This window comes from Corylus avellana, chromosome ca10, assembly GCF_901000735.1.
Source record: "Corylus avellana chromosome ca10, CavTom2PMs-1.0".
NCBI lineage: Eukaryota > Viridiplantae > Streptophyta > Magnoliopsida > Fagales > Betulaceae > Corylus > Corylus avellana.
In genome coordinates this window covers 19,940,860-19,954,633 of record NC_081550.1, presented here as the reverse complement: position 1 = coordinate 19,954,633, position 13,774 = coordinate 19,940,860, and the positions used below count along the sequence as shown (strand labels likewise).

General features: G+C 37.2%; 3 protein-coding genes across 7 annotated transcripts; all 3 read left to right on the top strand.

The window, feature by feature from the left end:
• Positions 1–571: 571 nt before the first annotated feature.
• On the top strand, positions 572–4,625 carry LOC132163969 (protein NRT1/ PTR FAMILY 8.2-like). Of its 2 annotated transcripts, none has more exons than XM_059574359.1 (5): positions 572–724; positions 1,644–1,840; positions 1,928–2,145; positions 2,488–3,041; positions 3,772–4,625. In XM_059574359.1, exons 2-5 carry the CDS (start codon positions 1,735–1,737, stop codon positions 4,604–4,606), a joined length of 1,713 nt encoding a protein of 570 aa, XP_059430342.1. In that variant the 5' UTR covers positions 572–724; positions 1,644–1,734; the 3' UTR covers positions 4,607–4,625. The 2 variants fall into 2 exon arrangements, with proteins under 2 accessions (XP_059430342.1, XP_059430344.1); XM_059574361.1 differs by having other exon boundaries at positions 1,512–1,840.
• A 1,808-nt stretch (positions 4,626–6,433) lies between these two features.
• LOC132163967 (protein NRT1/ PTR FAMILY 8.1-like) lies at positions 6,434–10,781 on the top strand. Of its 4 annotated transcripts, none has more exons than XM_059574357.1 (5): positions 6,434–6,664; positions 7,687–7,869; positions 7,951–8,168; positions 8,480–9,033; positions 9,743–10,781. In XM_059574357.1, exons 2-5 carry the CDS (start codon positions 7,764–7,766, stop codon positions 10,593–10,595), a joined length of 1,731 nt encoding a protein of 576 aa, XP_059430340.1. In that variant the 5' UTR covers positions 6,434–6,664; positions 7,687–7,763; the 3' UTR covers positions 10,596–10,781. The 4 variants fall into 4 exon arrangements, with proteins under 4 accessions (XP_059430340.1, XP_059430338.1, XP_059430341.1 ...); XM_059574355.1 differs by having other exon boundaries at positions 7,676–7,869; XM_059574358.1 differs by having other exon boundaries at positions 6,434–6,791.
• Positions 10,782–12,061: 1,280 nt separating this feature from the next.
• On the top strand, positions 12,062–13,112 carry LOC132164395 (uncharacterized). The gene is made up of 2 exons (XM_059574904.1): positions 12,062–12,184; positions 12,497–13,112. Exons 1-2 carry the CDS (start codon positions 12,151–12,153, stop codon positions 12,949–12,951), a joined length of 489 nt encoding a protein of 162 aa, XP_059430887.1. The 5' UTR covers positions 12,062–12,150; the 3' UTR covers positions 12,952–13,112.
• Positions 13,113–13,774: the final 662 nt, after the last annotated feature.

Sequence of the window (13,774 nt, the reverse complement as noted above, 5' to 3'; positions counted from 1 at the left end):
ATATATATATATATATATATTTGTTATTTTTATATCATATGTGTATAGATTTTTGTTTTCTTTTTTGTTTGGAGTACATAAACAAACCTAAAAAATTAAATAATAGTAATAAAAACCCGAAAAAGGAAACACAAGAACTGGTTGGACTGACCCGAAAGATCCTGTATGATGACATGCCCTTTCCTTATTTTATGGTCATAACAAAAGATCCATCTTTAGGTTTCGGCTAGTTCTGCAGTAAGGAGAGACTATTTGCTGTATTTGGCAAAGGCCAGGCTAGACCAGACTCAAAAACCCAAAAAAAAATTTCTCAAAATTAACTACAATATTCTTATTTTTTACATCATATCAATCACTTTTTATTGCTATTCAAATAAAAAAATCAATACAAAACAAATTTTTTTACTTTTTTATACAAAATATTCTTACTTTTTTTTTTTTTTTCTCATATCAATCAAACCTTCTACGGCTGTCTACCATTGTTGACTTTCAGCATTGACTGATGACAAGTCTCTCTCAGTCCTAGCTTGAAAGAATGGTCGCTTTGTGCCCATAATTCCACATCGTGTGGCTTTTTTGACTGTAATCCTGAATTGTAGTGTCTGTAGTGTGTATATGAGCAAATTATCCTCTCTCTGTCTCTCTCTCTCTCTCTACTGCTCTTCTTTTGTTCTTGAGGCAGCTTCTGCTTTTCTGGATGCATATGATGACTGCGAATTACCAGGTTTGACGTTTTCCCCTCATCCTACTATCTTCTTTTTTGTGCCTGTGGTGTGTGTTTAACTGTTGAACTTTGCTCCTAAAAATGAGTTACAGTAGAAGCATAATTTCCATTCAAGAAAGAAAGAGCAAATGAATAATGTCTCTAAGTCGTGAATTTTGGTCAGTAATTTCCAGTCCCATTAACAGTCAAGAGTATAAATATGTGAGTATTTACATTAGAAAAAAAAAAAAAAAAAATGTTATACACCATACTTTATCTAACTTTGTCCATGTGAAACTACAAATCATCTTTATAATCAACCTTGTTAAAAAAAATTAAAGGTCAATTGACAGTGCCAAACGTGAGCAAAATGAGATAAAAGTGTGGTGTATTACTTAAAATATATGTGTGTGATTGGCAGTGCCCATGAGTAAAGTGGAATAAAAGTGTGGTATATTACCTAAAATATAAGTGTGTGTGGGCGTGTGCACTCGTGCTCGTGTGTAAATATAAGGAGATCCAAATCACAAAAATAAATGAATATAACATGAGGAGACCCAAATCAGATAGGGTTAAAGTGGTTTTTTAACATGGGTGATTATCTCCCTAACACAATCAAGAGTTTCTTTCATTGATTTTATATATTCTTGACCTTTGTGATTATGTATCAGATTATTGTGTAGCTTTTGATCAGTCCTAATAATTGCATGGGGCTTCTTGGTGAATTTCTGGTTGCCAAGGAAGCAGATAAAAAATTCAGAATCAAAATTCTAAAAATTCCAAACTTCCTTTCTGTTTCTTCTGACAGGCAGTCAATCTGTGCCTATGATTCCGGATGATATTGGCTTTTTCACTGAACAGAATGCCTCATTTTCCGTAATAGTTGTATAACTTAACATATTTGTCAAGAAAATTAATGCACTTTATGGTTCTTGTTTAGTGCACTATAAGCTCCACCTCAACCTAGTTCTCGGGTTTTCAAGTTAACCCCCTAGAAAGAGGAAGCAAACAGAAGAAGTTTTTGAAGAACCATGGCAGAAGATGATATGTACACGAAAGATGGGACGGTAGATCACCGTGGGAATCAGGCTGATAAAAGTAAAACTGGAACCTGGAAGGCCTGCCCCTATATTCTAGGTACTTGTGTAATCCATCTCCTAATATAACTAGTGGAATCTTGTTACGAAAAATAAGATGCTCATCAATTCCAGCTTTCATCAACAGGAAATGAATGTTGTGAAAGATTGGCATACTATGGGATGAGCTCCAATCTGGTACTTTACTTTAAGAAGCGACTACATCAGCACAGTGCTACTGCTAGTAAAAATGTCTTAAACTGGAGCGGAACATGCTACATCACCCCATTGATTGGGGCATTTTTCGCTGATGCCTATCTTGGAAGATATTGGACCATAGCCTGTTTCTCCATCATCTATGTTATTGTAAGTTTGGTTCGCTTGAAACTTCTTAAATTAGGTAGTTCATGTACCTAAGAGTCAAACTAATGAAGCACATTCTGAGTTCATCACTCCATTATTGGGCGTCTGAAATTATGAATGATTTTGCTTTTGGTAGCATTTGATAGACAATTCGCTATACACTTGATTAAGAGACATCCAAATGGACAAGAAAAAATGGAATACCCTTTCTTTCGTCAACATTATGCAGGCTAACAATCATGTACAATCTGATTCTCCAAAACTTTGACCTGAGTTTCAAAGCATGCTTGCCTTTGAATTCCTGTGTTCTTGCTCATTGATTAAATCTTTTTCTATTTTACCTAGGGGATGACACTTTTGACACTGTCAGCATCAGTCTCTGGCCTAAAGCCAACATGTTATGGAGAAGATAATTGTCATGCAACAGATACACAAGCTGCAGTGTGTTTTCTAGCACTTTACCTAATTGCATTGGGCACTGGTGGGATTAAGCCTTGTGTCTCATCATATGGAGCAGATCAATTTGATGATACTAATGAGGTTGAGAAGAAACGCAAAGCTTCTTTCTTCAATTGGTTCTATTTTTCAATCAATATTGGTGCTTTTATTGCTGGTTCTTTGCTGGTTTGGATACAAGATAATGTGGGCTGGGGATGGGGCTTTGGCATCCCAGCAGTGGCCATGGCAATTGCTGTATTAAGTTTCTTTTCAGGTACTCGGTTGTATCGAAACCAGAAACCTGGAGGCAGCCCTCTGACACGTATCTGTCAGGTGATCGTGGCATCCTTGAGAAAATACAAGGCTAAAGTACCTGCTGATGAGTCCATTTTGTATGAGACTGCGGATGCAGAATCTGCCATCAAAGGAAGCCGCAAGCTTAATCACACAAAAGACTTCAGGTTAGTTTCTAAACTCAAAAGCTTGGCGTATTGTCGATAGTATATGCAAGGATAAAGAAATCTGTTATCCGCACCCTTATGGCGCTTCATCCTTGGGTAGAAGGACCACCCATCCACCAGGGTTGACAAACCTTAGGAGCAAAATCAACTTGACCATCTATTTAACAGGATTTAATCTTAATTCATTAGGCAACCCAGGTAACATTTCTTAATGAACAATTCTCAGTTTTTCATCTATCTTCGAAAGCAGACAGAAAGAAGGAAAGATAAAAGCATAGGAATCCAAATTTCAATATCTATAATGTAATCATTTAGTGGTTTAAAATTACAATAATGATCCCATTGGTATGACTATGAGAAACAAAATGTAAGGATTTCATGTCAACTTGATACCCTAAAAAGTTGGTTGTGGATGGTTTGTGAAGTTGTTATATGGGTGCTAAGTCCTAAGTGGTTTCTTACTATGTGAGATTGGGCTTTGCAAGTGATATCAAAGAACTCCGATTGTAACTTAACTAGTTCTTTTGGAGTAATAGCACACATGTGGGTAGTACTTTCCATGGTTCATGTACTCTCACAACAATCCGATTCTTTTGAATCAGACTATAACATCCCACAATGATTTTGTATAAATGTAAGAGAGAGTTTCTTTTCTTTTGTCGGGTGTGTTATCTTTTCACTTTTGTTAATATTCCCTGACTTATTCTAAATCCTTACATTGTCGATTCAGCTTCTTTGACAAAGCGGCAGTGGTGGTGCAAACAGATCAAGTTAAGGGCTCGGTAGACCCATGGAGACTTTGCACTGTTAGCCAAGTTGAGGAGCTGAAAGCTATTATACGACTGCTTCCAATATGGGCCACAGGAATCATCTTTTGCACTGCCTCCAGTCAGATGGGCACCTTGTTTGTGTTGCAAGGCGCCATCATGGATACTCGCGTTGGTTCCTCTTCCTTCGAGATCCCACCTGCATCTCTGTCGATCTTTGACACCCTTAGTGTCCTTTTTTGGGTCCCAGTCTATGATTGTATCATTGTCCCATTAGCTAGAAAATTCACAGGTCATAAAAATGGCCTAACTCAACTCCAGAGGATGGGCATTGGCCTCTTCATATCCATCTTTGCCATGCTTTCTGCAGGAATTTTGGAACTCGTAAGACTTAGAAGTGTTAGAAGGCACAACTACTATGAACTTGAGCACATGCCCATGTCCATATTTTGGCAAGTTCCTCAGTATTTCATCATAGGGTGTGCAGAAGTTTTCGCATTCATTGGGCAGTTAGAGTTTTTTTACGAGCAAGCACCTGATGCCATGAGGAGTCTCTGCTCTGCTCTCCAACTAACCACCGTGGCACTGGGGAGCTACTTGTGCTCTCTACTTGTAACCATTGTTACCACAGTGAGTACTAGGCACGGGAAGCTTGGATGGATACCAGACAATCTGAATTATGGTCATATTGATTACTTCTTTTGGCTCCTGGCCGTTCTGAGTGTGCTGAACTTGGGAGCTTTTCTCTTCATTGCAAAATGGTACACATATAAAAGGCCTGTGGGGACTCTCAAATGATGGGTTACTCACTTACTCTGGTGGTTGAAGCACTAGCATATACAGTAAAGCCTACTTAATGAGTGTCATCTCCTTATGTATGCAACACATTTGGAAGTCTACTTGATATACAACAGTCTCTGAATGCTGTTTTCATTAGATAATGTAAAACGAAAATCAAATAGGGTGAAGAAAGAAAGTGAACTACAATATAGATTAAGCCAATGTTTACTCTCTTCACATATCAATGTACCACAAGAACAATTTCTGAGCACTTACTGCGGCCTCAACGATTTCCAGCTTTTTTTCTGAGGCTTCTAGCCAACATGATTTGTTTCCTCGGTGACAAGTACTTTAAATTACTTGCAACCCGCAGCTCTTTTCTACCAAGGCCCTTGAAACAAGTAGATGAATTATCATAATATGATCGATATAAAAGCATCACAATTTTCAGATATATGGGTTTATTGAGAAATATTGAGAAAAAGAAAAAGAAAAAGAAAGAAAGTTAATCAGAATAGCCAACTTCAGGTTCTACCAAAAAAGAGGGCAAGATTTTGAATCTCTGCAAGTGTAGGTTAGAAAATTAAGGATACCCAAAAGTCCATGGACACAGTGATCAGCCTAAATGCCTAATCCAAATCATTCTCATTCTGATAAGAAGGGATTGGAACAAGAACCGAGTGGAGATAAAGATAAATACCAATCTAATACTTGAGTTAATCATTCTGTCAAACACCTGGCGTGCTATCCTTTCATCAAATTGTTGTATGCTCTACCCTGCATTGTAACAACCCGTGTACATTGTAACTCATACTTCTATAAATACAAAGCAGACGACTCCCCACGATTGTGCGAGAGAATACAAAATTTACAAAACTCCCCAGGATTGTGCGAGAGCATGTCTTTGAATACCTCGATGGCACTGTCCCCCATGTCCTCCGCAAACTATTGTTGACCGAGCACCGGCGGCTGGCGCGCCCCTGTACAATTATAAATCCATCCCTTTTTGCAGTGGAGCCAACAGGATCAATTGATCCTCAGCACTCTTATCTCATCTCTACTAGTGTTCCAATTCCTTCATATCATAATGAGAAATGAATTGGATCTGATCACTGTGTCTGTTTTTCTTCATTTTAGTTATTTTTTATTTATTTATTTATTTTAAGTAATAATAATAACTATCAACATTTCTTTTAAAACAAATAAGGGGAATGCTATTAATAAATAATAAATAATATTTTTCCTTTTAAAACAAATATATTAATAAATAATTTAAAACACAAATATTAAAAACTATTTTTATCTTTATATTATACTAAAACACTTTTTCAAAAAAAAAAAAATATATATATATATATATATATATATTAAAAACTATTTGAATCCAGTTAGTTTTATTGGGAAGGGTATTATTGTCTCCTAAAAAATGAAAAGACAATAATATCCCTTCAAATATAATTAACGGGATCTAGTTCAAATGAAATGGAAAGGATCCTAATTTTTGTTTAGAAAGAGCCTTGAGGCTTTTTTAGACTTTTTTCTGTAATAAAAATTTATTAATGTGAGAAAAGTGTAAAAGTGTTTAGTATGAAAAATTTTATTTTGTAATAATTTATTTATTTAAATAATAATAAAAATTTATTGATATGATGGAAAAAAGTAAAAACGATAAAGGTTTAATTTTGTTTTTATGAATAGTGAAGGCCCTTGCCAAACGGAGCCCAAGAACTGGGAGAAGCAAACAGCAACTTTTGCCGCGTCAGTGGACTTTGACCCAAAAAATCCTTTATGATGACGTGCCGTTTCCTTATTTTCTAGTCAGAACAAAATATCCATCTTTAGATTTCGGCTACTTGTGCAGTAATGAGAGACTCTTGAAGGATTTTGCTGTCCATTGACTCCATTTGAGTAGTGACTGATGACACACCAAACTCTCTCCGAGTCCCAGCTTGGAAAAATGGTGGCCACAGAAGAAGAGCAAAAGACCAGACCTTTCAGAGAGTAGTTAACTCTTTGTGCCCGGAACTCAACATCACGTGGCTTTGACTGTCATCCTGAATTGTAGTGTCTGTGGTGGTGTGTATATGAGCAAATTCCTCTCTCTCTCTCTCTCTCTCTCTCTCTCTCTACTGCTCTTCTTTTGTTCGATTCTTTAGGCAGCTACTGCTTTTCTGGATGCATATGATGAACTGTGAATTACCAGGTTTGATGTTTTCCCCTCATCCTACTATCTTCTTTTTTTTGTGCCTGTGGTGTGTGTTTCACTGTTGAACTTCTGCTCCTAAAAATTAGTTACAGTAGAAGCATAATTTCCATTCAAGAAAGAAAGAACAAATGAATAATATGTCTATAGATCATGAAATTTGGTCAGTAATTACTGTAATTTCGATTCCCATTAACTGTCAGAGTATAAATATGTGAGTATTTAGATTAGTTTTTAAAAAAAAAAATTTATACACCACACTTTTATCTAATTTTGCTGACGTGGAATTCCAAGTCAGCTATTGAATCGGCCATTGTTAAAAAAAATGCAATCAGAATAAAAGTGTGGTGTGTTGCATATATATATATATATATATATAGTCTCCTCTCAGAAGGAAGGAGTTGGTTGAAGAATGCAACACTATTCAAACGACCCCTCCTTCTGAGAGGGGTCGGTTTACTATTGACAATGGTTGAGTTGATTTGTTAAAACGGCCCCATTTCAAAGCGTCCCTAACACCTATATTTTTTGTAGTGCATATGACATAATCACAACAATATATGAATATAACATAAGGAGATCCAAATTACATAGGATTAGAGTGGTGTTTCAACATGTAGGCCTCACAAACTTTCCTGGGTGATTATCTCCCTTACACCGTCAAGAGTTTCTTTCATTGCTTTTATATATTCTTAGACTTTGTGATTATGTATCAGATTATTGTGTATGTAGCTTCTGATCAGTCCTAACAATTGAATGGGGTTTCTTGGTGGTTGCCAAGGAAGCAGAGAAAATTCAGAATCAAAATTCTAAAAAATTCCCAACTTCCTTTTCCTTTCGTCTAATCAATCCTAAAATTAATGCACTTTATGGTTCTTGTTTAGTGCACTATTAGCTCAACCTCAACCGAGTTGCCGGGTTTTTAAGTTAAACCCCTAGAGAGAGGAAGCAAACACAAGTTTTTGAAGAGCCATGGCAGAAGATGATGTGTACACGAAAGATGGGACGGTAGATTACCATGGGAATCAGGCTGATAAAAGAAAAACTGGAACCTGGAAGGCCTGCCCCTATATTCTAGGTACTTGTGTAATCCATCTCCTAATATAACTAGTCGAGTTACGGAAATAATATGCTCATCAATTCCAGCTTTCATCAACAGGAAATGAATGTTGTGAAAGATTGGCATACTATGGGATGAGCTCCAATCTGGTACTTTACTTTAAGAAGCGACTACATCAGCACAGTGCTACTGCTAGTAAAAATGCCTCAAATTGGAGTGGGACATGCTACATCACCCCATTGATTGGGGCATTTATTGCTGATGCCTATCTTGGAAGATATTGGACCATTGCCTGTTTCTCCATCATCTATGTTATTGTAAGTTTGGTTCGCTTGAAACTTCTTCAACTAGGTAGCTCATGTACCTAAGAGTCAAACTAATGAAGCACATTCTTAGTTCATTACTCCATTATGGGGCATCTGAAATTATGAATGATTTTGCTTTTGGTAGCATTTGATAGGCAAGTTATATCCAAATGGCCAAGGAAAAATGGAATACCCTTTCTTTTGTCAACATTAATCATGTGTAATTCTGATTTTCCAAACGTTTGACCTGAGTTTTCAGAGCATGTTTGTGTTTGTATTCCTTGTTCTTGCTCATTGATGACATCGTTTTCTATTTTACCTAGGGGATGACACTTTTGACACTGTCAGCATCAGTCTCTGGCCTAAAGCCAACATGTTATGGAGAAGATAATTGTCATGCAACAGATAAACAAGCTGCAGTGTGCTTTCTAGCACTATACCTGATTGCATTGGGCACTGGTGGGATTAAGCCTTGTGTCTCATCATATGGAGCAGATCAATTTGACGATACTGATGAGTTTGAGAAGAAACGCAAAGCTTCTTTCTTCAATTGGTTCTATTTTTCGATCAATATCGGTGCTCTTATTGCTAGTTCTTTGCTGGTTTGGATACAAGACAATGTGGGTTGGGGATGGGGCTTTGGCATCCCAGCAGTGGCCATGGCAATTGCTGTATTGAGTTTCTTTTCAGGTACTCGGTTGTATCGGAACCAGAAACCTGGAGGCAGCCCTCTAACACGTATATGTCAGGTGATCGTGGCATCCTTAAGAAAATACAAGGCTGAAGTACCTGCTGACAAGTCCATTTTGTATGGGACTGCAGATGTAGAATCTGCTATCAGGGGAAGCCGCAAGCTTGATCACACAACAGACTTCAGGTTAGTTTCTAAACTCAAAAGCTTGGCTTATTGATGATAGTCAATATGCAAGGATAAAGAAACCAGTTCTCCACACCTTTAAGGCGCTTTATCCTAGGGTGGAAGGACCACCCATCCACCAGGGTTGGCAAACCTTAGGATCAAAATCAACTTGAACCTTTATTTAACAGGATTTAATTCATTAGGCAACCCAAAGTAACATTTCTTAATGAACAATTCTCAGTTTTTCATTCTATCTTTGGAAGTAAACAGAAAGAAGGAAAGATAAAAGCATAGGAATCCCAATTTCAATATCTGTGATGTAATCATTTAGTGCTTAAAATTACAATAACCATCCCATTGCTATGAGAAACGAAATGTAAGGATTCCATGTCCATTAAATTTACAAAATTGTCCATGTGATACCCTAAAAAGTTGGTCCTACATTGGGTGGGCACTAAGTACCTCGTTGGTACTTTACTAGGTACGATTGAATTTTGTAAGTGATTTTAGAGAACTCTAAGTGTAACTTTAATTAGTCATTTTGGAGTAATAGCACATATGTAAGTAATACATTCCATGGTTCATGAAAGTCTCACAACAATCCAATTCTCGCGAATTAGACTTTAACAGCCCACAATGATTTTGTATAAGAGTAAGAGAGATTTTTTTTTTCTCACTTTTATTAGCATTCCCTGACTTACTCTGAATCCTTATATTGTTGCTTTAGTTTCTTTGACAAAGCGGCAGTGGTGGTGCAAACAGATCAAGTTAAGGGCTCAGATCAAGTTAAGGGCTCTGTAGACCCATGGAGACTTTGCACTGTTACCCAAGTTGAGGAGCTGAAAGCTATTGTACGATTACTTCCTATATGGGCCACAGGTATCATCTTTGCCACTGTCTACAATCAGATGGGCACCTTATTTGTGTTGCAAGGCTCCATCATGGATATTCACATTGGTCCCTCTTCCTTCGAGATTCCGCCCGCGTCTCTGTCGATCTTTGACACCGTTAGTGTCCTTTTTTGGGTCCCAGTCTATGATCAAATCATTGTCCCATTAGCTAGAAAATTCACAGGCCATAAAAATGGCCTAACTCAACTCCAGAGGATGGGCACTGGCCTCTTCATATCCATCTTTGCCATGCTATCTGCAGGAATTTTGGAACTTGTAAGACTTAGAAGTGTTAGAAAGCACAACTACTATGAACTTGAGCACATGCCCATGTCCATATTTTGGCAAGTTCCCCAGTATTTCCTCATTGGGTGCGCAGAAGTTTTCACATTCATTGGGCAATTAGAGTTTTTTTACGAGCAAGCACCTGATGCCATGAGGAGTCTCTGCTCTGCTCTCCAACTAACCACCGTGGCACTGGGGAGCTACTTGTGCTCTCTACTTGTAACCATTGTTACCAAAGTGAGTACTAGGCACGGGAAGATTGGATGGATACCAGACAATTTGAATTATGGTCATCTTGATTACTTCTTTTGGCTCTTGGCTGTGCTGAGTGTGCTGAATTTGGGAGCTTTTATCTTCATTGCAAAATGGTACACATATAAAAGGCCAGTGGGGACTCTCAAATGAGGTGGTTGAAGCACTTGTATGTACAGCCTGCTTAATAAACAGTTGGAAGTCTACTTCAAAGGTAATTGTCTCTTTATGTTTTTTTCCTTGATGTAAAATAGAAGGTGAGAAAATATAGTCAACTACAATACAAATAAAACCGATGTAATCTCTCTTCATATATCAAGAACTATTTCTGGATGCTTACTGAGGCCCACTCGTACAAGGCAGCCATTGTTACCGTTTGATCTTAGAAAACCAAATTGTTAATAAAAATTTGAACTGTTGTATGAACAACTTGTATCCTAATTTACAACTTCTAGTCCATTGCCCAAGTCTAAGAAACTAAACAACTCAAATACAACGATGACTCTCTTTAAGGAAGTTGCTGTGCATTTTGTTTCTGAGATTTTGAACCAAGGAAGCCATGTCTCACTTTTATCATGAATTCTTGAGTGGAAAAGACTCTTTTCCTCTATAATCTCAATATCTTGGACCAGCCCAAAATTTATATAAAATAGAGAAGTTTATATATATATGATGTGATACAACCTAGTGAGATATAATTTTTTTTAAAAAAAAAAAAATAGATAAACATTCTTTTAAGCAATAAAAAAGAAGCAAGACTTGCATCTCTACCATGTGTGCACGGGGCGCAAGGTGGAGCTATCACATCAACACGTGGCACTTTCAACTTGTGTCCTTTATGTACATTGGCACAAGACATAAGTCAAAGCGATAAAAAAGAACTAAACTATGATGTTCTGCTTAAAATTTCAAAAAATCCTAAAATCTTATAATCATAATTAGATGTTTTACAATATTGAGTCATCAAATTTTATATGAGCTGCAAGTACTGGGAAATCAGAAACATGCATGTGTTTGTTTTTTGTATTTTTTTTTTTTTTTTTTTTGGTTAGATGTGCGTAGATGTTTCTTCTTTAGGCAGAAGATACATAAACAAACATCTACTGTTAGAACGTTAAACCCTTGATTAAAAATGTCAACTTCCTCTTTAGTAACTTTTCATCCTAAACATTTTGTAAAATTCATAAAGTCTCGATGACAACCCTACGCGTTTTATGCGTTTGCCAAAAAAAAAAAAAGAATAAAAGAATAAAGAAAAACGTCCTAGTCTTTTTTTAGAGGATTGGAATTCCCTATAATTAGCGGTCCGAATTAATCCAAAGCAAGTGGACTCCGTAAGCATCATCTTTGTAAGACTGTCCAAATTACGTACAATTCATATAGCCAATTAAAAGGAATCTTTATCCTTCTCCAAAGGCCGATTTTTCATTTCAGAACAGAACTTCCTGAATGAGTATATTGTATATTAATGTATACTGTAATATATATATATTGTAATGCCTAAAAGGTGGGCCCATTTCACATCTTGCACATTTGTATTAGGCCCACGTTAGATTAGTCCAATCTAGTGCTCATGTGGGCTGGTACCCAAAAGAGACCCTATATAATTGTTCATTTGTTCTCAAATCTTTTCCCATTTCCAACCCCTTCCTCATCGAACTGTCAGACACTCCAACGCTGTTTCTGCTTCACACCCTGACAAATCTCAATGATTCGTAAACGATATCAAGAAGCCAAAACAGGTAAGCTGAAGAGAGCCTAATATTTGAAAACTGAATAAACAGCTACATCTTCCAAATTGCCTTTAAACAAGGGAAAGTGCAATGCCTTTTCCAACACTTGCCTCCCAACTGTTCGATGAAATGTTACAACCAGATATTGTTTTCTTTCTTCTATTTTTTTGGTTTGTTTCTCTTGGTTCGAAATGGTCCTCTTCATATTTTTGACCCATTTCATTCATTGGTTTACCAAAGACGCGAAACTTACTTGCCTCCTCCAAGTGTTGAGAGAAATGTTTGAACTTTTTTGTTTTTTTCGGGTTAATTCGTATTCAGGTTTTCAACTGGTGAAATCGATGAATGCCGAGAAGTACTTGAAGAAAGTAGGACTGGGCAAAGAGGACTACCACTTCTGGAAGCAAATTGGCAAAGCTCTGTTGTGCACGTACACGCTATTTGGTGTCGCTTGGCTCTACAACGAAACGTCACCGCTAGGCTGGTGGACGCTGAAGCCTCGACCCAAGGAAGAAAAAGAATTAGCCCACCTCTACGAGCGGCGAGAATTTCCGTACCCGGGTGACGAAGAAGCAATGGAAGAGTTCGTTACCAAAGGGGGCATGATCGGCACAACAATCGGCCCGAAAGGGGTTGTTGAAACGGATAGGGATGCGTATAACTATCAGAGGGACTTGCAGAACAAGAAGGTTGAGCAAGAAGCTCAGAAGCTGTGGTCGAGGATGAGGCACGAGGTCATTCAGGAGCTTCGAGAGAAGGGGCATGACGTTGAATGAGTTTTCTTTCCAAGTTGTATTATGTAAGTGATATGGTTTTGTGAAACATTAAGCTCTGTTCTAATTTATTTTCTGAAACCCTAATCGTTGTATGTGCTCTTGCTTTGAAAAGTGAAAAAATAAAAATAAAAGATAAATATATCAGTCAATTTTATGCATTATCAGGCTGTTTAATACGATGTTTGCAAACCCTTTTCTTCAAAGAGGTTGGGCACCAAAACTTGGCATGCAATTGGGGAAGGGAGTCTTGATTTGCAGCATCTTTGTGACACCGCAAAAAACAAATCGATATGAGCGGGCGGATTGTGAGGATATTGCATGGATATTAAGTCCCACATTGATTTTTTGTTAAGTTAGAAATGATATCAAAATCAGGTTAACGACACCATGTGGTACTAGAGAATTGCATTGTGACATGGATCCTGCGAGATCGGCAGGGGAACTGAGTAGGAGAGATTATGATACTGCAGAAAATTAATCTTACATTAGGTGAGTGGACTTTTTACTAGATAAGATTTGATTATTTAAGTGGTTGAAGCTCTAATTGTAATTTCAACTAGTCATGACTAGTGTTTTTCTCTATCAATCTTTCTAGTCTTATATGATGCATCTAACTGCTTCTTAGAGTTGCAAATTTAGTGAATGGAAAAAGGTTTTAAGCCATGACTTTACTCATTGAGTCATTTATTAATATAATTTAGACATTGTTGGGAAAAAGTTTGAAGAAGCCTCTAGTTTCCTCTTCCCACCCAAGAGTTCCACTTTAACGTATTTGATTTAAAGAATGCATTTAGCCAAACTGTAATGTAATGTGGATGATTAG